This window comes from Pygoscelis adeliae, unplaced genomic scaffold (assembly GCF_000699105.1).
Source record: "Pygoscelis adeliae isolate BGI_AS28 unplaced genomic scaffold, ASM69910v1 Scaffold14, whole genome shotgun sequence".
NCBI lineage: Eukaryota > Metazoa > Chordata > Aves > Sphenisciformes > Spheniscidae > Pygoscelis > Pygoscelis adeliae.
Genome location: NW_008825109.1, coordinates 17185156 through 17212405, shown reverse-complemented (window position 1 = coordinate 17212405; position 27250 = coordinate 17185156). Strand labels below are relative to the sequence as shown.

General features: G+C 41.0%; 1 protein-coding gene across 1 annotated transcript in view; it reads left to right on the top strand.

Moving 5' to 3' along the window:
* APP (amyloid beta (A4) precursor protein) overlaps positions 1–27250 on the top strand; it is a 185283-nt gene that overhangs the window by 49314 nt on the left and 108719 nt on the right. The window contains exons 3-4 of the mRNA XM_009327797.1: positions 16414–16526; positions 18043–18236. Coding sequence (XP_009326072.1) covers positions 16414–16526; positions 18043–18236 — 307 coding nt within the window. The remainder of the gene's footprint in view (positions 1–16413; positions 16527–18042; positions 18237–27250) is intronic.

The following is a 27250-nucleotide window of genomic DNA, read 5'->3' as shown; positions in this document are numbered from 1 at the left end:
GTTACAAGTTTATTGACAAGGTGTCTCCTCTGCTGGACTTTAAGAGGCGCATTGAGAGGCGGGATCGGCTTCCTGGGCAGTCAGAGCAGAGGCACTTTTGTGGGAAGAGGCAGCACCACCAGCAGACATTGCACTGGTGCACTCTTTTGTGTATATTCTCCATTTTTAGTTGCCAGCACAGCTAGTGAGCTATCTGGAATGCTGCCTTACTGCCGACATTGGAGGAACTGCACAGAGTGACATCAGTTTTCATCTGCTGCTTTGAAAATTTTCGTTCCTGACCAATTACTAACCTGTTCTTTAAAGCTGTCTCCTTCCTGGAGTCATGTGTAACTCCATCCTAATGCAATTTGGGTTCTCTTGAGCACTGTCCATGAAACAATTTGGCCAGCTTACTGTTCTTTCTGTGTGGGAACTCGTAAGATGCGTTTCAGCTCATATATTTATATACATGTTGTCAGGCATATATAAAAATATATAATGTACTGACTTTTATTTCTTTAATATCATTCTTGTGTTGTCCTCCACACTTGGGACAGATGCTTTGCCCTTAAATTTTTTTCAGTGATAGTTCAGCTAGACACTTTTGACTAGGGGCAAAAATCTGCAAAGGATTTAATTTTAGAAAATAAGCTTTTATAGACCTTTCAGATGCATTACAAAATGTTCCATTCCAGTGGTTAGTCTTGATTTATTTAATCTAATATGGTCATCCTTGCTGTAGGCCTACAATATGATATATTTGCTGTTCTTGTTGAGTTTAATGTCTTCCTCACTGTTGCTCATCTTACTCTAAAATCCATTTACTCTCTCGATTTTTTTATCTGTTGATGTGATACAAGGTATTTGAATAAAAAATCTTCTTCTGGTACTGTGGATTAGAATTAGACACTAGATGGTGTTTCTGAGCATGAAGTCTGTACAAATAGCAGATATTACTTTATGATACTGCCCTCAGTATTTGCATGTAACATACTGTTTATATTAATCCTTAAGGACAGGATTCGGTTCTCAATAGAACATGATCTTGCATGTTAATCCTGACTTGGTCTCTGTCCACAAGGACTCATATGTACAAGGAAGAGAACATAAATAAAACAGGTTGGAATTAATCACTTGATAAAATATGCCCATCTTCTACCAGGTCTTGGTAACTACTGCTGTGTTCATTGAGTTTAATTCTTGCAGTGAGAACTGAAGAAGAACAGTTTTGTCATGAAGTAGGGTGTTTGTAGATAAAAACTGCACTGATTTCTGGGTTATTGGGTGCTCTCATGGGTGGGTTAGTGACAATACAGAGCTTTTGCCTTTTAGTTAATCAGAGCAACTCAGCCCCATCATTAGTAGCAGTCATTACTTTCACATCCTATCCTTCAAATGGTGCATGGAGAGTTGGATCTTGGTGAACAGGATCCTGTACCCTTTCCATTGTATGTTTAATGTTAGAAGCCAGAAATTGCATTTGCATTGTTTTTTTAAGAAACTATTTTCTGATGTCTGGAGCAGGTCCAAAAAATTTTATACCTAGTAAGGCAGGTGATTTGTGTAATCTAATGTACTGTTTTCCTCATTAGCCAGCAGAAGGTGGTGCAACAAACGTATTCTGTGAACAGGAGACTTCAGCGTGTGATATTGAGAGTGTGCCTCTCATTTTGTCTCTCCATGAAGTTCACTCAGCTATCACCCTTGTTTGGGATAGATAACAGAAAAACAAGCTCTTCAGTTAATCATCTGTGATCATACAGAGTATGTGGAGGTGCCTGTGAGCTAGGCAAGGCACTGCTTTCTTGATGATACTATAGTTTGCAACAACTTCAAAACCCCAAACAGTAGGTCACATGAAGGGTACAGAATAATGATGTTTTGAAGGCCACTGTGACTGAAATGAAGTCAAGGATTGTTGCAACTTTGTTTTTGTTTGCTAGCATATGGGGAGGTGGAGAAGAGTTAGGGGATAGATAGAATTGTGGAGTCACTCATGTTGGAAGGGACTTCTGGAGTTCCTGGGTCCAGTTTGCTGCTCAAGGCAGGGCTGATACTGAATTTTGACCAGCTACTCAGGGCTTTGTCTGGCGTGGCCTTGAAAACCTGTAAGGACAAGAGATTCTACAACCTCTCTTGGCAGCTTTTTCCCTATGCTTAATTATATTTGTGGTTCCCACCGTCTTCCTCCCTCTGTCGCACCGCCCCTCCCCCCCCCCCCAAATATCTTGTAGGAACCTCTCCTGTTTCAAACTATGGCCATTCTCCCTTCTTGCAGTGCTGTGCTGTGAAGCAGCTCACTCTGTTGTCTTGATGTATATCCATAGGTATTAGCAGGCAGGTACTAGCTCCCTTGAAGCCATTTCTTCTCCAGGCTGAACTACTCCCTCAGTCTGTCCTCATAGGCCAATTTCTCCAGCCCCCTCGACCATCCTCTGCTGAACTCATTCCAGTTCATCAATATCTTTCTTGTGCTGGGATGCCCCAAACTGGACACAGTATTCTAGATGCAATCTAATGAGTGCCAAGTAAAAGGGGTTAATCACTTCCCTCAATCTACTGTATGTGCTTCTTTTTGTATAGTCCAGGACACCATTGGCCATCTTTGCTGTCAGGACACACTGCTGGCTTGTGCTCAGCTTGCTGTTGGCCTCAGCTGAGCCTTTTTTGCAGAGCTGCTCCCCAGTTTGCCTGTCCCCAGCCTGTACAATTCCCAGGGCTTATTTCTTCCCAAGGGTAGGACTTGGCATTTGTCCCGGTTGAATTTTATGAGGTTCCTGTCAGCTCACTCCTCCAGCCTGTCTAGGTCCCTCTGAATGGCATCTCTGCCTGCAAGTGCATCAACTGCCCCCGCCAGTTTGGGGTCATCTGCAGACTTTTTGAGGGTATGTTCTGTCTTCTCCTCCATATCATTGACAGATACATTAAACAAAACAAGTGCCAAAATGAAGCCCTGAGGTATACTACTTGTTACTTCCTTCCAGGTGGAGTGTAACCATGAGCCAGTACCCATTGAGCTCAATAGCAGAGTCAAGTTTTTCACCCAACTAGTAGTCCATGCACCCGAACTGTAACATCCCAACTTGGATACAAAGATGTTGCAAGAGGGAGATGGTGTTGAATTCCATGCTAAAATTAAGGTAGACGCTATCTATTGCTTTGTTCTTACTCACCGATCTTGCCATTTCATCCTAGAAGGCAAGTCAGGTTGATCAAGTGTGGTTTACCTTTGTTAAATCTGTTTTGGCTATTGCAAATCATCATCACCTCTGTATGCCCAGAAATGGCTTTCCATAGGACTTGATCCATGATTTTCCCAGAAACTAAAGTGAGGCAGACTGGCCTGTAATTCCCCAAAGCATCTTTCTTGCAATGTGGTTGCAGCTTCTGCCTTTCTCCAGACATCAGGAACCTCCTCCCTCAGACTCCGTGATCTCTCAAAGATATGTAAATCAGTCAGGTTTTGCTTTGAACCTTGTATCGGAATCTGGTTTATAAATCAAACAACTTGAAGCTTCTGACCATGAAGACTTTCTTTGGAGAACCAGCATATGATAGCTGTAGACAAGTTTCAGGGAGTTCTCTATTGCCTTAATACTTAAAAACACGGCTTACCAGCAGTTCAGAACTGTGCTTACATGAAGAAATGACGGTGTTTATCAGTTGTCCGTTGCTTAAAATTAGTGTTTCATTTCTAAGAAGTGGTGCCTGCTGAATGCAGAATGTAATGTTGCCTTTAGTCTACCTGACCGCTTACCTTTTGGCTTCCTTGAATTACCATGCCCAAGTAAGCTCTTCTCTTTCTCCCAAGCTGTCCCATCCCAGCTGCCTTGTAGCTGAGCTGCCAGACCACACTGCCATCCTTCCTGCAAGATGAGTAAAGGCTTTACTCTGTATAGAACAAAAACACATTTTGTCAGGTAGTTGTTAATCTGGTTACCTGTAAACTTTGCAAAGCCTGAAAGTGGTTTCTTATTTTCCCACGTTGCTGGTAATACAGCCAAGTCCTTTGCCCAAAGGCGGTAACAATTTGAGTGGAAGTTTGGTCTTGGCAAATAGAATATTCAGGGCTCAGGGGTGTTATGGCAAGTGGTTGCTTAGGTTGTTAATAATCAGCAAGGTATTTCCCCTAAGCTGATCTTCAGCTGCTGCTTATGGAGTTATTTATTCACTCATCAGAGCCTTTGCACAAGATGGTATTGCAGAAACAATTACTGCCTGAACTTGATTTCATAGTGATTTCTGTTCTTTGCCAGAAGAGAGAGAGAGAGCAACAACTGAATTAAATTACTGCTGAAGTAAAAAGAATCCAAATTTTTATAAAGAAACACGCAGTATGAAGGTGTTTAGGAAGGGGGAAAAAACCCACAGAACTGAAATCTTACTGAAGTAAACATTTCCTTGTTTAAAATGTGGTATATTCCTCATTGGAATCTTAGCGTTTGAAATGGCTTTTGATGGCCGAACCTTAAAAGTGCCTGTAGCATTTTCATTCTTCCCACCTATCTATAGGCTTATGATCATGACTCCCTCTAGACATCAGTGACTAGTGGGGCCTTCTCTCTAGCCTTACTTCTAATACCTGATGTTTTACCCCAATTACCAAGAATTGCCCATGAGAAACATCTCATCGTATAATAATGCAAAGCACAGTGGGATTACTGGTCCCAGTTGTGCTGAATTGTTTCCAAGCATCCTATCTTTGTGCATCTTACCGTTTGATGGGTGTCCTTAGCAAGTCACCAGTACAAATACATAGGGTATTAATGAATTCAGTAATCCAATTACTTCTTACTGTATGCTGTTTCCATTTCAGAGCACGTTTTCCAAGTACATCTTACGTAATGAAGTGCATTAAGTGTCACTTCAGCCAGAAGGGAGGCACGAAATTTTAAACTTGGAGATTTGCACTTGCAGACCTTGCTGCAAAACATGTCTGCTGCCTTCTGTGGGAGAGGGAGCAGAAACAGCAACAACCAACATGCAGCTTGTCATGCATCTCGGCAGCAGCAGAATATGATGTTAATAGCTGGAGTGTTAAAATTCCTGCATTTGGTAGCATTTATCAAGCATAATCTGTTTTGAAATTCAGCCATATTATAGCTTGTAAAAACCTGAAGGCAGTGGGGGGAAAAATAAGATTCACAAAGATACGATTCCTTAAGATTTGGAATGTAGCCACTTTTGAGAAATATCATGGTTACATTTGATATTTATATTTAAATATAAGGAAGAGCATTAAAATGGGTCCTGCAGTATCACTCATCTTTATTTAACAAATCATGGTATGCAATTTTGTTAATAATTTCTGAAAAGGTTCTTATAAATCTTTATTTTTTAAAAGCTGCTAGCTTTTGTTGGTTTTTGACATTTTTTGGAACTTCATTAAAATCTTACTGAGTACAGAGAAGAGTGAATGTTGCCTTGAATAAGCCTGGGAATGGTTAATGACTTTCCTACTTTAGATAAACTATTTAACATACAGATTGAAAACAGTTAAAACCGACCAAGGGGGATTTCTCTTTATTTGTTGTCTAACTAGTGCTGACTGGTGTTTGTTGATGGGGAAGCTCCCTTACAGTGCAAGAGATAGCCCTGAAGAGGTCCAGCACTCACACCTGAAACTAAAAAGCTCCTGTAAATTAAGTACTTTGTCTGGGGAAGGGTGTGTGTTGGTCCTGTATCATAAAATGAGGAGATCACACCTCCTCAACTTTTCCTTACTGTTCTTCTTTCCATGTTGTGATTGCCAAATACACACCCTGGCACACGTGTCTTCAGCTCTCTTCATGAATTCAGAGCATGGGAGAGGCCTGCGGTTCCCCTGCCAGTGGCAGGGGCCAGGAGGTGGAGGACCGGTTGATGGGAAACGTGACCAAGCAGTATCCAGTGCTGCTCTGCTGGTTTCTGTCACCTGCCATGGGAACCAAGGGCACGTGATCTGCGAGTGACCTATGCTGCCTTTCCACAAGCAACTTCTCCCTCGACAGGCCTTTTTGGTATTTGTTCGGCGCTTGACTCTACTATTGCCATGCTCTACTATTGAATGTCCCACCTGGCAGTGATGTGAGCAGAACTGTAAAGGAGCCCATCAGTCATGAAAGAGATGCGTAACTGGGAGAGGACTTAAGTACGCAAGTACAAGGAATAAAGGGAATCTCAGAAAAGTCAGACTACAAGGCAGGAGGCAATTAATATTTTGAGATGCACACGAAAAAATCAAAATGTACTTTATATAAAAAAGAGAGCCTGAAAATGATGAAAAGAATGTAGTTCAGCAAAATAATTCTCCCCACCTGAGGCTTTTTCTTAGTATCCCTGATTTTTTTGCATTAACAATATCTCAGTGCTGGACCAATGATTCTGGTATAAAGACTGTTTCGGCTGTGTACCAATGACCTTTTTCTGTCCTGAAGGAAATAGGTCCTTTCTTGAGGTGATAGGTGGTCCTTTACCAAGAACACATGCAGCATCCGTATGTAGGACAAGGCCAGGGTGGTGTTCCCGTTTCCTCCTCTTGAGCCTTCCTGGGTTAGGGAGTCCAGATAGTGTTGTTTCTTTGATCTCTGGTGAAGGGGTTCTTGGAAAAAGTGCCTCCTTAAGAAGAAAACCTTTGTTTCCACTAGTTCCCCAAATACTTCTTGGTGTCTGTGGTGGTATACTTTGTGTTTTACCTGGTTGACCTAGCAGCTAATGACTTTGAGGTCGGGACATGCTGGATGATGGCTTTTGTTAGCTAAGCACTGTGAAAAGAAGTGGATGTGGAGAACAAAAGGCCTTTGGTGGATTTAAACACTGGGTGATGGAGATTGCTGTGTATTACAGCACTGTTACAAAAAGGGGGATGGGACCAGGGAAATCTTACCTTGCTAAAGGAAGCATTCCCAAAAACGTGGAGTCTCTTCCGCTGCACCATTCTGGTAATAGGAAGTCCTCAGCATATGAGGTGGGGTTCAGAAATTTTTTAATTTTCTTTCCCTTTTGTTTCCCATTCCCTGCACCCCTATACCCCACACATCACTCTAAATACTTGACATGGATGTGTGGAAGAAAAAGAGTTCAATTGTTTTGAAGGAGAAGAAATATTTATGAAGAAAACATTTCAGGTTTTGTTTTCCACGACAACTTTCCAGGGCACAGATGGTCAAGATACTCTAATCTCTTGTCCCTTGCACTTCCTTTCCAGACTGAGGTGGTCAGTGCTTTGAGGAACAACATTTCGGTGTTTCTTTTACTGCAGCTTGCTGTAAAAAGCTGCACAGGGACAGCATGATTTTCAAACAGAATGGCAGCTGGCATGTAATGGCAGGCATATAACTGCATCTTCCAGACGGTACTGTGTAAACAGCCTGAGTGCACATACTTTTTTGTGGAGTAAAAGTGCTGTTATCTTTGAAAGTACCACTGGCCTATTTCCCTCCTGATTTTTTTCTTCTTGCTTGGTTGTGATCCGGGATACTTGAAATAATTCTCACTGTCCCAGGATTCTGCTTGGGGAATCTTGACAAAATCTTATTAAATCTTCACAAAATGGTCTCATGAAGTCTTTCACATTTCAGATCTGTTCCTTAGAGTTTTCTAGTACTGTTCTTTTTTTCAGGATTATTCCTTTCTGTGACTTTTACTGACTTTTCTGTAGATCAAGCAATTTCCAATAAATTCTTGGGTTATTCTGTCCTCCTGTTTGAGGAACCCAGTAGTTCCCTCTGTTACGCTGTATGCAGAATCAAGCAGTCTTTTCTAGCGTGCCTTGGCTTCCTGCACCTTCCAGCTTTTCATTTCCTGCTCTTTGGAAGATCTGTTTTAGCTAGACATATTGCTGTCTTTTTTTTCCACCACCACCCGCCCCCCCCACCCCCCCCCATGACCCTGGGGCAAGTGCCCACAGGTGGCATCCTTCACTTTATAATCTTTTTTCCACTGTAAGCAGCTAGGCTTCAGACCCCAATGCGTTCACCAGCCCTCCAGAGCAGTTGACCATGTCCTGTTACAGATTTATCAAACAGGGCTACTGCGATGATGGAGTGAAAAGTGGATCTGAAAAGCAATTAAGCACGGTGTGGGAGGAGGGGAATAGGTGCCTGGGCAGCATCACATAGCAGCTGTGTGACTGAGGCAGGGTGGAGTCAAGCTATCCAGAGTGACATCTCTAGATTTTATTATTCCGGCTGTTTCCTAACTCACCATTTCCAAGAAATTAGGCAGGATTATGTAATTGGGAGGGAGGGGGCTGCGTCTGCAACAAATACTCTCGTTTGTGGCAGCAGCTTTGCGGATGTAATCGGTGCCCTGAGGAATTGGAAGGGAGAGCAACTCAATCCTAAAATTTTTCAGCTTCCTGAGTGGACTTCGCAGCCTGCTTTTGGACCTGTTTCTCAGTAAATCATGTTTGAGAGGCTGCATTTTGGCTTGTGATGCAGGGCAAGAAAGTTTGCTAGTATGAGTGGTTGGTGCCTAGAGAAAGCAAACTGAAGAGGAAACCCTTCAGATAGCCTTTTTGGGGTGACCTTTGCTGCTGGTCACACTGATGACAAGTTCTGGGAGGGTCTTTTTTGACTTCGTGGGCCTTTTTAGGAAGATGGGGCAGGAGGAGGAATCCCAGCATGTGACATAACCCGTGGTGCTGGGGTAATGGGCATTAGCACGGTTCTGTTATATTTCATTAATGAGCAAGAGAGGGACAGAAAAGGCATCTTACTGTACTCCCAGCAAGATTTTTCCTTGAAGATGGGAGGGACAATTGGAAAAAAGGAGAAAAGTAAATGAACTTAATGCTTCAATGAACTGTTGAGGCGCTGCAGACTTTTAAGGAATGTTTATATGCTTTGAAGATGCTAGAGTGTGTGATGGTGTGTACTTGAATCTTTTTGCATGTAAACAGATGTATCCATTATTGTCATAATGCATCAAATCTGAATGATGCTTGCATTCTGTCTGGAAAGTGAGACAATTTTATCAGAAAATGCAGTCAAGCAAAAAAGTAGCAAAGTGAGCAGAAATTCCGTTTACGTCTGTGATCAAATAGCTACAGAGGAAGGAGGAAAAAGGTTTGAGAATAATCCTTTTTTATGTATGGTATCTTATGAAAATGAAGACATAATAAACACTGAATTACTTACAGGTATAGTTCTTGGTATTGCAGTTCATTATTTCATCTGGACAAATGTACTTTGATGGATTGTACCTAAAGGATTTTAGCCTTTTGACTCCAGAGTTTTGTGTGAGGTATTTAGACTTGCCAAAAATCACGGTAGAAGAGGTGATATATCAAGACTGGGACCCTTTGTTGTGGTACTTACATGGATATTTAGATGTCAGTGAGTTAATTACAGTGGGTTTTCTTTTACCTTGATCTTGTGTCCCTGGTATGGTCATACATTCTGTGCTATCGCAGTGTTTGTGAAAAGTAAACTAATTGTCATGATTTTTCGAAATTGTTGTAAGAGCATCAGGATACTAAGGTGTAGTACAGCTAGAATTACTAGTCAGTTTTTAATCTAACAGAAGAGCTTTGCTCATCTGAATTTGTTGCCTTTTGTAGCCTAATAAACGGATAAATGTTGCAAATAGTGAAGGCGGTTTACTTGAGAGTTGTTGCATCAGGGTATATTTGTTGCTATGTATGCTAAATAATAGAACAATACAACACTTCTTAGTGTGTGTACTCTCTACCTTTTCAAGTTTGGTTGAAAGCAGGAATACAGAAGCATTCAAGGACTTCTTTGAAGCAGAAGAAATACTAAAGCAATAGGCACTTGCTTTGATGCCGTGAAAATGTCAGTTGGAGAATCACTGGCCTTACTTTTAGATGCTTAAAACATAGTGGATGGCTTTTCTCAAAAAATAATAATAGAAAAAAGCTATAGTTATGGGAAATAACTTCTTGGAACTTTATGAGACAAAAGGGGCGATAACAGAGGTATGTTAATGGGGTCGGTGTTGGTTTTGTCCGAGCTGCTAGAAGACTGAAGAGCTGCAGCTGTTCCCACCTCATGCCCCAGAGACGGCTGCGCAGGTTGTGCTGTCGCTTATGCTCCTGCCCTTCAAATTTGGGTCTGCATTGCTGTCCATCTGCCGTGCCGTGGGTCCCTTACTGAAATTTGTGCCATAGGTTACAGGTAGATAAAATGGTGGAGTGGGGACAGTTTTCTTACAGAGCTGTTTCAGGGGCAGTTTTATGGGCAGGAGTTAAGCCTGTTACTCATCAGAAAAATACAGATGGTCCAAGCTGCTGGGACACAGACGTTGTGTTTTATCAGTACCACCTTGCCTTTCTCTGGGCTGGTGAATGGGTTTTAGGAATAGGTGTCTGACTTTAGCATTTTGGGTGCGGTTGAGTGAGGTGGTTTTGAGCTTTTAAGGCTGGCAGGATGTGCAGTGCAGCACCCGGGCTCTCTGCCTCTCCGCTCGAGTCCCTGCGTGCAAGCTTCTTTCCAGCCTGCCCTTTGCTAGCGACTGCCTGGGGGGGTTCAGCATTGTTCCACGCTGCTCTCAATACTTAAAAGTTACTGGGGGAGGAGATACAGTAGGGTGGTATTTGATACCCAGCTGGGTACTGGTATTAATATTGGTAGTCCTTCATAGGTAACAGTGTAGGTGGAAATTATTTTTAACATGGCCTTTTACATACTTCCTAAACATTGCTTCTTTTTTAACTTCCATTTAAAATTAAATTTGAAATTGGAAAAATCTACAAAGCCCTTGTTTGCTATAGGTTGTTAAAATCCTTTAAACTAGACTGAAGATACTTAACAGTCCGGCCGAATGTGACTCGTGCCTAAGTTCAGAGGAGAGCTACGCTGTGGGCTGGGGTAGGAATCCCTCCCCAGGGGCTGGGCACAGCAGCAAACCCTCCTTCAAACCAGGTTTGACAGGCACAGCCTCACCGTCTTCATCTGCAGATACCGAGTCTAAAATCTTGAAGTACTCCGTGACTGGTTCAGTGTGTTGCTAGATAATTGTACTTACATTTCATTTTTCAGCAAGATGAGTTAGTATCTAGCTGCTTTGCATCTTCTCTGCTTTTCTGGACTTAGGAAGAAAAGAAAAAGCATTTTCAATTAAGTGTTTTTTCTCTGCACATCAGTTGATGCCAGTGTGTTTAGCTTGCACTCTGATACAGGTTGCAGCTGACCTTTAATTAGCAACCTGTACATGAGAGATAGCATCAGGCATGTAGATTTATATAAACATCACCCTTAATAAAATCACCCAAAGTTACGTGGCTGCTTAAACAAATGTAATAATATATGTTTAATGGACTATGTAATAAATAAATGTGCCTGGGTAGGCACAAGAGCTAGCAGAGGTGTTGTGGGGAGCTGAGCTGTTGTGCCTGGGGAGCAGGGCAGAGCAAAGCCCCATGGCAGCGGGACAGGGAAAGGTGCAGAGTTGCTCTGCTCCTTGCTGTACTGTGCCGAGGGTGCGGTGGCTGGAGATAATCTATGCGAAGTCGCAGAGAAGAGACACGTTTCTCTGAATGTTCTCAAATACGTATGGCACAAGCACTTGAGCTTGTAAATTCATTTTAGCAAGGCCTTGTTCTCACCAGTGACATGGAAAATGAAGCCTTGAGTCCTAGAGCCTCAGTATGCGTGCTGCCTCCTCATGCAAAATTTAGCACAGGCTTTGTTTCAAAGTACTCCTTTGAACATAATTTGAACATGCTTATTTTTTTGGTCGGGATCCTAACCATCTGCAACCATCTGCTAGCAGGTGTTTGGTATTGTCATGGATTTTGTTTTATTACCTTTATCATCTTATCTTTGCTCTCTTTTTGTGCAATGTTGGATGGATCCTCACATCCCATCTGTTTTATGCAGTGGATGGAAAATCTGCTGATCACGACTATGTCTCCCACAGGGTATAGTATTTTCACTTTGAATTACTTTGCCCTGATATCATATCTGCCATTTAAACAGATAGGGCAGTCATCTTCTTACAGGTGTGCCTGCTTGCTGAGCCTTTTTCTTCCTAGAGAAAATTTAAATGAGTGTGTGATCAGATGCCTTCACTATAATTCTTTTGTTAGAGGTTGAGTTTTAATGCTCTTCATAGTCTTTGCTGGGTTGAAAAATGAAGTTTCTGAACCAGAACTTCTGGTCTTACAGCACAAAATCTGTTGTTGTTCCAAGCGTATTTTTCAGAGAACAGGATGTGCTTGAGTGAATTAAGATTATTTGAGAGAAGTAAGATTATTTAATAGTAAAATGTGGTGTCATAATCTCGTGCAAAACTGTCTTTGAAAAATGTGAACTGCTACCCTGTTGCAATATACTAGGATGGGGCAGGATGAGGAAATCCGCTACAAACGTAATGGAGATTGGGCATCAGGAAAGGGATTACTGACACTAGGAAAGAACCTGAGATTTGTAAAATGAAATTAAATTGTGACTATGTTGACACAATCCGTGTTCCAGTGATTTGCAGACAGTGGGTACAGCGACTTAAATGTTGCTGTTAAAAGACAGGTTTGAGTAATGAACAGGCAACTTCTTTTCGAAAGGGCAAGCAGCAGATTGTCGCCCTTCAGCTAAATGAAGGCACAGGGTGGGTTTTTCTAACATGGTAATGTGATCTCTGCCCAGAATTCCCCTTCGGGGCTATTTTCTCCAGACTGGTCAGAAACCCCCAAGCCAGAGGGATCTGTTTTTGTCCAGCCCTTCCCTGCAAGAGTGAGTAAGCAGCTACTGGAGAACAAGTAACTGTTACACTTGTGTGTTGGATCACTTGAGGGAGTTTAGTGATTTATGAGCTCACCAAAAGACAAATTGTGCCATCGTGGTTCATTATTAGAGTACCTCAGCAGAGCACAGATGTACAGCTGTAATCAAAACACAAGAGACGCAGAAGGCAGCAGAAAAATACAGGAAAAAAGTGATAAATATAAGCCTGACAGAGAGGTAGTGCTGGTGGTGGTAATAATACCAACCCTTCGTTGGTTCAGACTCGATATAAATTTTGCAAACCCTTCTGTCCATGGTGCGGTAATGATTTAGCCGTTGCTTGCCCCCAGCGGGGAAGGTGGTGCGGGAGGTGGGTAAGGTGCTGGTAGGAATGGCACAGGGCCAGGGAGGCTTTTAAGGCAGTGCTGCTGCCTGGGGAAATGCGCATCCGACTTGAGCTCCGCAGGCAGGGTGTCAAGGACAGCCCGGTGCGGTGCAAGTTGGTATGTTGCTGTATTGGAAGGAAAATAATTCTGCAGTTGAATTATGTGCTATGATCCCAGCACTTGGCAGTGGAAATTACAAGCAGTGCTGGGCTGGGATGCTCCATCAGTCAAAAAAATGTGCTGATCCACAACCACCTTAGTCATGGCTTGTACTGGCAAACAGAAGAAGTGTTTAAAATTTTTCCTTATTTTTAGAGCCCATACAGATAGGCCCTCTCTCTCAGGAGGCACAGGATTGCTCTCCCTTCGCACATGCTTATTTTCCCTATGTAGTCTGTGGGTTACTTGTTCAAAAAAAGCAAAGAATCCCCAAAGTCTTATGATTCAGCAGCACTGAAGGTTAAATGTGTACTGGAGTGATACAGGCAGAAGCTTGTCCACAAGTCAAATGTGTTTGAAGTCCTTCTTTCTGATGGATTTGTGTTTCTATTAGACTAGCCCAGGCAAAATAAATGGTGCAGTTGTCATCTGAACTCAATTTAGTTCATCAAACTGCCACTTGAACATTAATTTATTGAACAAAACAAAACAAAAACCAAACACAACACAAATTTAAAAAAGTTCAAAGCTTTGCATTTAAACTTCAGTAATAACTATAATAAAATGAATGAAAAAGGTTTCCAGAGTGTGAGCTCTATAAATGTGTAAATAAGGGCAGAATTAAATCTTATTTGTAATAAAAAATGGAATTGAAGGCAGTAGGAATCACATGCAAAGTTGTGAATGATTGCTACTGCTCAGATTTTCACAACTCTAAATTTATTATAATTCTGTATAATGAAGGAGTGTTACATTAAGCAACCACCCTTCTCCCCGTCTCCTCCTTTCCTTCTGAAAACCAGAGGGGGCTTGTTCCAATGAGTTGTTTATTTCTGTGAAATTCAGCAATTGATTGCAAAATGGAGCCTCACTTGAAATGAGAATTTGGTTTACCATGAGGATGCTGTTACCTTATTTTGAAGCAATCTAATTTTATAAAGCAGATGCACATTATGTGTATAAAAGTCAAATCTAATATCATACTTTCAGTTATATCAAAATGTCTAACATTTCTTTAGTATTTTGATACATGTTGGTTGATATAATCAGACATTGTGTTGAGTAGAACTTTTGACGTATAGCTTTCCATTTTATAATTGGTGGCTGTAACTCAGTGGTACATCAGTATTTGTTACTTTCACTGAAATGTTGTAAGCTTATTTTTTTGAGGAATGAGGTATAATACCATTAATTGCCTTCTAACTTTGCACACACAATATTCTGACAACATTACAGGGTGTTAGGGTGGATGGAATAGCTTCATGCAGGGGTTGTTGGAAGTCAGATGACACAGGGTTGCATGCGTGATTGTGTGCATAGCTTCTGAAATGTGATCTAGGTCGCTGGAGTAAAATACACTCCAGGATTATTTTTTTTGTTTGTTTTGGGGGGTTTTTTTGTTTGTTTTTTTTATAGAAACGTTTGCCATAAAGACTGCTCTGAATGTTTTGCATGCTTGAACAGCTAGCAAAATACAACTGCAGTTCTGTATGAAGTTATATGTCCCAGGAGAGCGAAGTCGACGTACTCTGGGAGTCTTCAGCAAAACAGCAGTGTGCTTGCTTAGTGCTCAGGTACTTGGCTAAACTGAAGCATTAGTAATTACTTATGTACTGAGTGACTTTGGGTATGTGGCAGGATGGTCCCCTACAAAGGCAAGTACAGCTAAAAACAAGGTGCAAATTTATTCAAATTTCAGTGCAAGATTTGGGTGTGATACCCCTGGGAGTAGAGACTTTGTTAACAGAAGCTGCAGATTTTGTATTTTGGGTTACGAAAAAGTGTTTTAACTCATTACTTTTGCAAGTTTATTTTGGACACTTCTAGAAGGCATTTCTGTTAGTAATTTTCAGGCATTAGAGTATGTCACTGAAAGATAAAGATAACATCCTTTTTTTCCTAGTAAACTGACTGGTTTTTAAAGGCTTCAGATCAAAAGCACTGAAACATAGCAAGGAATTCCATGTGAAATACACATCTTGGTGATTAGCAAAGGCATATCCATCTATTTGCTGAACTCTGCTTTCTGCCAATGCACTGGGTATTGATTATTTTTAAAACCGACTTTTTAATTGTACGCCTCAAGGGCCACTTCATCAGCTCCCTAAGATGACCCTCTACTGAACAGTAAACTTGTAGTCATCTCATTTTGATTAATTAACCTGTTATTACATCCATGCAGCCATTGGGCCACCTTGGTTCATTCAACACGCACAGGCTGTAGTTTTTTGGAGGTTACAGGCAAATGTGCTTCAGGGAGCTGATGATTTATGCCAGCTGAGTCGTGCTTTCACAATCCAATGTCTGTTCAGTATATCGACTTCTCAAAAGTACTCTGTAATTTTTCCTTTTAAAAAAAAATCTTTGAGGGGGTTTGGGCTTATTTAATTGCATTGGCAGAATTGTACAGAATTACAGTGGGTTTAGTCTAATAAATCATGTTACTTATCAGTTCAGTTTCTTATTCATTAGTACTGAAGCTGTGAGCATTGTTTATTTCATTAGTGTGTACATTTTTGTCTTACTGCTGAGGACAGCACAATCTCTTTGGTCAGTTACGTCCTTGGTAAAGAGCCTTTTTTCCCCACTTCAATCTGAGCGGATAGTCAGGTGATCCATGAATCATCTTGTTCCCTGGCTGATGAGCTCCACTTGCTCATCAACCTTCTGGGCTAACCTGAATTCCTCCGGCTGATGAAATGAGGTTGCAATAAAGAGGCTGCATCAACAAAAATAACAAAGTGGACTGTGTTGCTGTTAGTGCTGTAATTCAGTAGAAATATTCTCAAATTGTTTGAAACAATGTGTTGGGTTTTGTGGAAAAACTAAGTATTTCAAAACACTTCAAGCCTGCTCCCTACCGCTACTCAGATGCAAAATGTAATTGCCCCTGCCCATCCCTGCACTGCTGGATCCACCAACTCCTGACTTCTTCACACACGTCTTTAACGGGTCCTGCAAGTTTCACACTGGGTATATGGAAGTTAGCATATTACGCTAAAGTTTTCGTGATCTGATACATCTCTGAGATCAAAAACAGGAGTTGCTTTCAAATGGAAAGTTTGGAAAAGGTGATAATGGAAGCACCATTTAGAAACTGTTCCATTCTCTGCAAACAGACCCTGCAACAGATTCACGAAAGCTGCCTCGTGCTTAGCTAAAGGTTTAAAAGGATGAAGTACTGGAAGCAAAATTAACATTGTTTTTTGTTTTCCTTTCAGTGGGTGAGTTTGTAAGTGATGCCCTTCTGGTACCAGACAAGTGCAAGTTCCTTCACCAGGAAAGGATGGATGTGTGTGAAACTCACCTGCACTGGCATACTGTTGCTAAAGAGGTATATTCATCTGTCTTAAAATATCCTGCCTTCCTTCTTTAGAGCTGTATCACTCTTTTGAGGATGAGTTTAAATATAGCAGTGACACGGAAAACAAAAAGCAGTACTTATGAATGTTTGAGTGAGTGGCTGTTTGTTCTGCTTTATAAGGTAGGATAAAGGCAGGACCAGATCCTGCTGGATACTTAACCTTGACCTTTGAACATTGACCCTGTTTCATAGCGCTGTTTTTTTTTCTTCCCCACATCCACTCACGCACCCACCATGTTTTCTGCCTCCTCTGGCTTCCTGTGTTAGTGCTGCCCTGGAACTAAAGATTGATCGCTAATGCCTGGGCTTTGCCTTTATCATTGTCCTCAGTGTGGATACTGGTATGCCAGGTGCTTCACAGAGATCACAGGCCTCAAAGAATGCAGTATGTGAAATTCAGCAGAAAAGGGTAGGAGAGCTGATGAGATGTAGGACCAGCCAAAGACATTTTGCAGTCAAGCACAGAGGTTTTACAATTTACCGGTGCTTTTCTGAAAACAGAAATAAACCTAATGTTATAATTGCTAATGCGTTTTGGACATTTTTGTCCTTATGTAGAAAGGTTGTAGGATTGAAAACTGAGATGAGTTTCAAGAAGATTTCTGGCTGCTGTTTTGTTTGGAACCTCTGAGTTTCTATGTTATCCCACCTTCTGGAGATCAAAATTGAAATGCGCTTAGCAGCTTTTCAAATGTTCAGTTCTTGCTTGTATCATACTGTTGTCCCTCAAATGAAGCATTTACAGCACCAACCTTCATGCAGGTAAATTCTAGTCCATTTTAAGTACTTGCAAACTTGAAATGGCATAGTCTAGGAGAACATCATCACTGTGCATTATTGAACTATTTTCCTTTTTTCACCTGTCCTACATCACTATATCTTTCTGTCCTACATCACTATATCTTTCTGTCCTACATCACTATATCTTTAAGGTATAATTATGCATGACTGACTGTTTTCCAAACAAGGCTAGAAGGTGCTGTACTGGCAGAAGTGTCAGACCAGATCCAGTGTTGTTTCCAGTATATCAGATATTTTAAATGTGAATCTATCTTGCAGGGAACTCTTTAATAGCATTAATACATCAGGATCAGGATTAACACATCAAATTATCATTCTGACTTGATTCAAGTCTTCTGTTTATGAGGCAGAGCCTGTGAGGATTTTAGGCAAGAGGATGTTGAGTCGTCAAGTATATGGGAGGAGACAAGTCCTCCTATACTGGCAAGGACTGAAGGGCAGGGGAAGGGACAGCTTGTTGCTTACAATGGTCATGCGGACACAGGTAGGGAGCTGCCTACAGTGCAGGTAGTAAATGTACATGTGACCACTCTAAATCATGTTTTGAAATTCAGAGATCGTGCAGTTCACCAGCTTCAACCTCCTAAGGCAGTACGCAGCCCCTTACATTTTCTCGAGGTCTGTGACATTTTTTCTGGCTTCCTCCATGACAATATCGTTGCTGTTTTCTTTCTGTTTTCTGTAGTCCTGTAGTGAGAAGAGTATGAATCTGCACGACTATGGCATGCTGCTGCCCTGTGGAATCGACAAGTTCCGTGGTGTGGAGTTTGTTTGCTGCCCGTTAGCGGAGGAAAGTGACAATCTTGATTCAGCTGATGCTGAAGATGATGATTCAGATGTCTGGTGGGGAGGCGCAGATGCAGACTATGCAGATGGAAGGTAAGAGTGACTTTCTACCCTTCAGCTTTTTATTATCATCTTATTAAAGATGCCAAAAATCTGTCGAAAAGACCTCAGTGTGGAAGAGACTGTTCCATATAAGTGAACTTGCAACTACAATGGTTGAAAACATCAGTGTTGTATACATTTATTCTTAACTTTCTACAGAAAAGCTTATTGTTAATACAGTTATTGTGCTTTTGATGCCTTCATCTTTTCTTCAGTGAGAAGTATTGCCATATTTATAACAAAAATGCTTAAATACATACTTTTTGACAGCAAAATGATAAATACTGTACTCTTTAAGATGCTTCATATGCCGTCTGGAGTACTGCAGCAGATACTCAGCCAACATAACCGTTGGAGGTTTTGAAATGTCTTCATTCATAATAGGCATTAGCTGTGTGCCATTATTACTATAAGAATATTTTTCTGCTGACAATTATTTTCTAAGTATGATCTAAAAGAAAATCTGTTTTAATATCTAGCCTTTGACAGATTCATTAATACGCTGCTGTTAAGTTGGAGTATGGAGGTTTCCTTTGCAAGACAGCAGTGGATGGGAAAATACCATGCTTGTCTTTACCTTTTAACATCCCCTGTGCACACAGGCTGATTTTGAGCCAAATATGGGTTATGACTGGGTTGTAACTGAGTGGTCCAGTACTGTCAAAGCCTTCTCATATCACTCTCTTGAGCGTGTTAGACAGCAGTTGTGAACAGAGTACAATGTTAAGTCCTTGCAACTGAATTCAAACAACTCTCTAAGATGGCTTTCTTCATAAAACTAAGATGTACATGCAAATTCTGTTTGTGCTCCCTAAACTTCCATCACTTCATACTGTGCTAATGCAGTGTTTCTACTTCTTAGGTGATGATACTGCATCTTTTATGAATAATATACAGAATCAAAAACTTGGGGCAGATTACAAGTGGTTTCAAGGAGAACCCTGAAAATAAATGGGAACCGAATGAAGTGAATAATGTGGAAAGTTAATAGTTCTGAATTGCGTTAAGTTTGGGTTTTTTAATAATCCAGATCGAAATAAGTTCAGGAACAGTGTAGAGATGAAGGACAGAGATTGAATTGCTGTAATTCGGTGCAAAGAGATGGCATTAAGGCAATGAAAAATCAGAAACCGTGTCATGGTGGGCATCTAAATCTTTCCTGACAAACCATTAGTAAGTGTTGCAGGGAAGAGTTCTTTGTGAATAATGGAATAAATTTAATTAAAATAAGTATTTCCCCACTGTAATTTCCAGTTTTCTCTCATAAATGGGACTGAATGGTCAGGGCTGTTTGCAAGAAGCCTGCGTCAAGCAACATTGCATCTTCTGCCTTGACACCTTCAGGCTTTTTTCTGACTTGTGCTTCCAACAGCTGTCAAAGTGTCACAATTTATAACCCTTTCAGTGGGATTTGTAAACCAGCCTTTGGACTGTTGCTGTGTCACTTCTGTGTATTTCGCTTAGATTTTGATTGGAATATGATCTCTTAGAATAAGACATGAGTACAGACCTTGTTCTAATTCAGACAAATTTGCTTTTTTTTCCATCATATATGTATATATACATAAAAAAACACACAAGATAGATACATAGATCTATCTTACATATCTATTACCTGTCTTATCTATATATCTCATTTATTATATATCCCTATATATAAAATACATAGTTATAAAACTTTTCTTATATCTGATCAAAGATTCCCAAAATATTTTGAATAAAAGAGCTCACAGGGGTGTATATAGAGTAGTTTTGTTTGTAAGACAGATATCCCTTTTATTTCTGTCTTTTTCATGTTTGTCACTGAACATTTAATTTACTATTCTAGTCCATTTTGTTCCTCATAAAGCAGTTTAATATCTGAAGAGATGAGTTCAAGAATAACTTCATAAATTTTGTATCCTTTAGGAATAGGAGCTGTAATTGCATTTGAATCCATTTCTGAAGTTCCAAGCAAATCCTGATTTTTTTTTTTAATTAATTTTTTTTATTCCCCTCCACCCCCCATAGAAGTGCATGCAAAAGGAAATTGAAAGGATCCTTTTATGGGGCACTTGTACTTCAACTGCAGATGAAGAGCCAAGCAATTTGTAGTTCTTTTACACTGACCACTTGTATTTCTTGCTGCCTCTTCAGCTTCCCAACTGCATTTAAACTGTGTGTACTGGAGCCAGGAATACTCTTGAAATTTAGTCATATTTAAAAAAAAAAAATTAACTCATTTCTCATGCAGCAGTAGGTGGTAGTTCAAATCTTGTGTGTGTGTATATTCATAGATATATGAGCATATGTTTGTGTGTACGTAAATATATATATATGCCCTAGTGCTAAGCTGATTGTGAGGGAGGAAGGAGGAGAAAGGAAATGTAAAGTAGGGGGACACTTTCCTAATGCTAAATTCCCAATATTCTCTGCTATTAAAGCACCTCTGTTTGAAGTGCTTACTTAAATTTATGGTTTTTCACCTTACGTGGGTGATCTCACACTGACAATGTTTGCTTCATCTTGAAGCCTTCCAAAGACTTTAAAATCCCTTTGTTTGTAAGTACATTCTTGGCGTGACACTGCATGAAGGGAAGAGAAGGGACTGGTAGCTCATGCACCAGCTAACGCCGACCCCACTGCTCAGCAGCTCTGAAGCAAAGCCCTCTGTCAGAGGTTTGGGTTCTTCGTGGAGCCCCTCTCTGGGCAGAGAGGGGGTATGCTATTAGCAAATTAGTTGGGCAAAGTATCCATCAAAGTACTTTCCTCACTCAGGAATTGTGATAGTTTTTACTTGGTTCAGATCAACTGAGCGCAAGTTGTTGGTGTCTTCCAGTTGACAGCTTTTAACGCACACAGGGTGCACTCCAAATCATGAGACACGTGCTGTGCGTTTCAAGGGGGGGCACTCAAGTCATTCTGGGGAATTACTGTGCTTGCTTTGCCGGTCGTTTTTGTGGCTGCTGCTACAAATGCTTTGTTCATGCAAAGATACAAAGATTAGAAGATGGGAGCTGGTCCTTTAGGAGAAGGATTTTGTTCCATTACTCTGCTGCAGGTTTGTGGCAGGAACTCCACAGCATTCCTCTTGCAGCAGTTACTGGGTTGACTTTTTTTACCCATTTCTACCCAGAAGTCACAATTTCTGGCTAAAATTAGTTGCCAACACCACATGAGTACTTCAGTAATTGCTCTTTCTTCTATATTTTTGTTAAGATCTGGGTTTGCGTCTGTTGTACAAATAGGGCCTTTTAGATGCTTTTGCCACACATATATCAATATATTCAGTATTTAGAATCACCAAGTGGTCCAGCTAGAACATAACCCACTCCTCACATCTAAGCAGAAACCAGTCTGCTGTAAATGACCCCAGCTGCAGGATTTCATATTCCGTGTTTCTGGCTGTGGAGAAACACTGGCTGGCTGTGGAGCCTTCTGCTTGATAGCTGTGGGTTTGTCTCTCCCTGCCCATGCCTGGTACCTCTCCTGGGGAGTGAAACCTCCAGGCTGGCTGCTTCACACTCCCATCTCTGTAAAACAGTACTGGAAAATGTTGGGCACAAACCTCCGTCAGTGGGTGGTGGCACGGTGACTACCGTGTGCCTTGGTGTGTGGGCCTTCGGAAAGGCTGCGGCTGCTTTAAGACATCCAAGTCAAAGTGAAGGTAACATATTTGAGGTAGAGGTGCCAACCTGAAAGGCACATGATTATATCCTCGTTTCTCAAAACTCCTGTCGTGACAAAGCAGAATCCAAGAAATGTAGGTGATGTATTTTGAAATAACTTTATATCTCAAACTATTCCAATCTAAATTTTAAAATATTTTCATTTTTGATTCTGAATATTTAGAGGAAAACGCATTGCAGCCGTTCATTTTGTAAATGCCCTTTTTCAGACTGTCTTACGTTTTTACCCCCAGCAGTTGTCTCTGGAGCACTGCATTTTGTTTTGTCGTGGGTGTTTTCTTCTGCACAGGAGGAAGCAAAGCTCAGCAGCACATTGTATCTGCACCATCGGAGACCATGTGGAGGCAGCTTGGGCTGCGGTGCCGTCACAGATGGACGTTCTTCCTGTCCGGCATCTGACTGCCACCTGGGTCTGGGCATAAAAAGATGCGGCTTGCCTTGTGGTGTGGCTTCTTGGCAGTACTTGGGGAAAGGAGGGAGGGTGTACTTCAGTGACAGGTGTGATATACCCCCTTTTTGTTCCTGAGGCCAAAAGGCAGGATCCACTCATGCCTTTGAAATTGCATCGTCATGCTCATCCTGAAATAGCGTGTAACTCTGACTAAGAGGTCATGAGCATTTTTCAGCAGTGGCGCTCCTTGCTGTTGTCCACACCTTTAATTAAAATTTACCCTGAAGATTGCCTGAGGGACAGCCAGATGCAGGTGCTGGCTTTCAATATAGGTGCAGAGCTCTCCCTGCATAGCTACAACTCAGTCAAGTGACCTGCAAGCTCTGGCTGCCCTTGAGACTCGGCACAGCCTTGTAGCCCTCCTGCCTGTACCTGGGCACTTGCTAGAAGCTTTGGCGTCCTTGGTGTCCAAGGTTGAACATCTTCAGGAGTGATGGCCAAGCTGGAAACTTCCAGGTTTTCTCTGTCTACATCTGTCTCATACATGCCTCTCCTCATCTTCCCATCACTGTGCATGAGACCTCCCAGGCTTTTCTTCCCACCGGGGAAACAGGCTGCTGTCATTTTCCTTCTTTCACAGCAGGGAAACTGAGGCACAATAAGTCTCACTGTTGAGGGTTATGTGGAAAGCTTTTCTTTAAGTCCTGTGGCTCAGGAGCAGGAGATAGTGCCTTAACTTCAACCAAGTCTCATTTTTCTAGACAGTCTTAATATGTTTTCATGGTCCAAAATAGGAGATTTAATTTCTCATTGTTTTTCTCTCAGCAGGTTAGGCCAAATTAAGTTTGTCTGTTTGGTGTATAAAATGTATGTTCAGGCTGATGTAATGATTGGGTAGTGTTGTAAATGTCACATTGTAGGGAGTAGTGTATTCTATAAGGGTTTGGTTTACAGTTTCTCATAAACTTCTGCCAAGCGAAGTTTTATGGTTTGTTCATACTTGCCATTAAGATAGTTAATACGGTAGGGTTTTTACTACAATAAATAATCCAAAAGGGTGCAGTCCACTTTGTGCTGATAATTAAGCATCTGTGAAGTAAAACTAAAATAAATCTGTGCTATATAGTGTGGTGGTAATGTTTTTCTCTGGTTTTGCAACCCTGTACCAGACTGAGCTTAAGGATGAGTGCTCATCTCCCAGACACTGCAAAAAAGTAGTTAAAGTGCTGCACCCTTTTTGACTCCGTAAAGAGCTTTTTTTTTTGGTCAATGGTATCTGGAAAAACTGACTTTTTTCTTAAATGCCGCCTCCAACTCTAATCCAAGAAATCCTGAAAGGCTTTTAAAACCTGTCAGTTTTTTCTAATGGTGAAAGCAGTGTTGTATATGTGCCTGTTAATGCTGAATTGTTTCCAGGTGAGACACTATGCTTTTAATTATCAGTCTTGTTCTAGCATTTGGGGAAGGGGAGTCACAGGGGCCTGACATAATTGCTTTGCTGAGTAATTTGTTAGAGATCTTCACTTGACATGGAGGAAGCATACGTTTAATTTCGTTCGCTTTCTAGCTCTTTTAATGTCTTTATCTATGACTTAAGTGGTACAAATATGTCAACACACATTTTACCTAGTGTCTTCCCTTCAGCAATGTCTGTAAGTTAACCTCAGCATCAAATTGGTTACAATCAAAATTCCCCAGAGTGCTGTTATTAAATCAGGCTGTCACAAGGTGTGTTCAAATTGGCCACGGTCATATAGTGACCTGACCTGATATAACAACACACCGAGTCCTCATGGTATGTCACCCTACTGCCTTGACACCAAGTAGGCAGACAGGCAGTTGGGATGTCTGCTTGTGGCACATATTTATGAAAAATGCGTAAGTTTAAATAGTGACACATAAGCAAGTAAATTTAGTAGTATACGAGAGTCAAGTATAAAAATTTAGAAGTCAAATTTAATGGGGTTTAGTAATTTCTATACTTGGGAAATTCTCTTTCCTTTTGGAAGTATACCTTTGACTAGCTACTGCTTAATTCCCTCTGGGTCTCTGCATGCCAGAGCAATGGGAGATTTAATGCAGCCAAGAGTCAGGAAGCTGTTCATGTTTTAATTGTGAATGCAGGTGAAAGCAGGTAAATGCTACAATCAGCGTGGCCGTTCTTTAGTGTTCTCTACACTCATGGTGTTCATCGACAAGGTCTATCCAAAATATGAAATCCTCTTGCCCCATTTCTCCCCATTACATCTCCCTGTGTCCCTCTCACCCTTCTTTTTCCCCTGCTCATCTCTTCATCCGCCCCCAGAAAACGTATTTGGAAATACAGCATGAAGGAAGAGCCTTTAGGGGATTGTTTGACCCGGGCATATTTCTGGCCATTGCATATAAACTGATCAAGGAGATTAAGAAAAAGTAACCAAAATTCTCTTATCTTCCTTATCTATTGCTCTGATGATATTGCTTATCTATTGCTCAGTCTCTTTGGCATTTGAACTACAGCTGGAAGAAAGAAACACAGCTTGAACATGGAGAAAAAACTGGCAAAACTAGGAGGATTAAGGTGGTGATGTTGATACGCATTGCCTCCTCCCATTTCAAAGAGAGGTTTCTGTGTGGCATCCCCAGAGAGCTTTAATGGACAGGCTTTCAACCATATGTGTTGTGTTGGCCATCAGCAGCTGGGTGTCCTTCGTTTAAGTACACCTGCAGTGAGGCCATCATCTGATACCTGAAGTAAACCCCTGCTGTAGCTGTGTGGAACCTGGGGTGTCAGAGTCCCCATGCGGTGGGGAAGTGCTGCACGCCTGAGGAAGAGTCGGGCCCTGAGCGGTGTCTGGATGTAGAGTGTTGTTGATGCAGAAATCAAGGGGAGGGGGTGCGTGCAGATCTTTCTGAGATTCTTACTACTTCTTAAATCCTTCAATTTCTACCTGTTTCTTCATACTTGTATCTAGTATGTACTGACATTGTGTTTCTTGACCATTCTTCCCTCCTCCTCCTCTCCCATTGTTCTTACTGTTAAAGTTGTCTTGCAGCATCGAGTCAAAAATCTGAGGCTTAATTGGAAGTCCATCTCCGAGCTCTAAAGATTTGTCTGAAGAACGTAGAAATGGGATACCTGGAGTCCTTTTGAAGTTTTTGCTATTCTAAAGCTAAAAAAGTGTCATTGATCAAGAAAAAGGAAGGTGCCGAGGCTAAATTCTTCATTGGAAACATGCTCACTGGAAGAAAAAGAAAATTAACATTTTGTCTCTGTTGAGTATTCATCTGTTTTCAAGCCATCTTGTCACTCATGTTAAAACAAACAACAAGTTCTCATTGATGTAAGCTTTTTCATTGAATTGGAAAGTAAATTTCTGAAATTTTGGTGAGAAATGCTCCAGTGGGAATCTCCTAAATGATTCTTTAAAAAACCAACACATTAAAAAAAAGCCACCCCCTACTCCCCAAACACTTGAGCTAGTAAAGCTGAACCAGACGTGAAGCTGGACAAAGGGTCTGTACTGCAGGTTCTGACTTAGTAGCAGGAAATGACTTGCATTTGAATGGATAAAAGGATTTCCCTTTTTCCGTACTGTGCAGACTGAGCTGTAGGCTGTTCATACCCCTGAAGTTTAAGGAAAACTGAACCTTGTGCCAGCGGTGGTATGCTTAGTGCTGTGGTTCAGGGTCTTCTTGGTGGGGAACTCAGTCGTCCGTGTCACAGGAGCAGGGAGCAGTGCAGCCAGAGGCAGCATTCTCATCAGCTGGCCTAATACAAATTGTTCCTAATAAGGGAGTCAGTGCCCTTAAAATGAACACTAGGAATTATGAGCTTGCTTAGTTTTTCTTGCTTTTTTCCCCTCCTCTGAAGTTTGCCATCAGTATAGGTTAATGCCAATTATTGAAATAGGTGAATTTTGCGCTACGTGAATTGTCCATCACTAAATTGGTATTTTAGAGAACTGAATTCATTTAGGGAGGTAGTGTGGAAGGTGTTCTGATTTTTGCAATATAATATTTCAGCTAACTGGTTGGAAGTTCATATCGTCTTGATTTTTGTAGTAGAACTGTTAGAAACTGAAATAGAAAAAAGCGCTTTATACCTATTCTAAAACATTATTAATGGCACAGCTTATCTAAGAACTTCTGTGTTTTTATAAGCATTTTAATGATAAAACCTAATTGCTTTTCTTTATAAATTAAACTAAAGCATCACCAAGTTGTAGGCATAATGTTACTGCTTATGTTGAATAACTCTAGAGGTATTTTGTCCTATTTGCATATTTTATATGCTATTAGCATATTCTGTGTCTCATTCTTACATTAATTGGGTTTGTCTCTCATGTTGGCTGTTACTTAATATTTGGGTAGTTCGTGATACATTTTTAATAATTTTTTTTCTTTTTAACGTGGAGGTTGTTAAAATAAAATTCAGAAAGCATAGAAACACAGCATTAATGACTCTAGGAAGACTGGTTAAGTGTTGGATTTCTTCTTAGGACAAGTAAAGTTAGAATGGAATTGATGAAGCAGCGCGTTGCTTTGAGAGGTAATTACAGCGATGCTGAGCTGGCAAATCCAATCACCATTTGAGTATAAAGCATTAGCTGAAGTGATGGATGAGGCTATGGGTGGAGAGAATTAATCTAATTGAGGAAGTGACGAGTAGAAGATAGCCAGGCTTTCATGACCCCTGATGAAAGCAGTTTGCTAGCTGTGCAGGCTACCTATATGACTTAAGTGAATGTTGAGCTTGTTTCAGGAAGTTAATGGCATCAAACTTGCACATTTAGTAGAAGGTTGACTTGCAGAGAAGGGTTACATTTCTTTGACCTCACCAAACAGAGCCATCGGCTGCCGTGTTTTCCTTAAGTAATAGGCAAAAATTTTATAAGCAAAAATTTTGTCACTTGTAATGGCTTGTGATGACTGAAATGTGGGAGGGAAAGGTTCCCTGTATATAT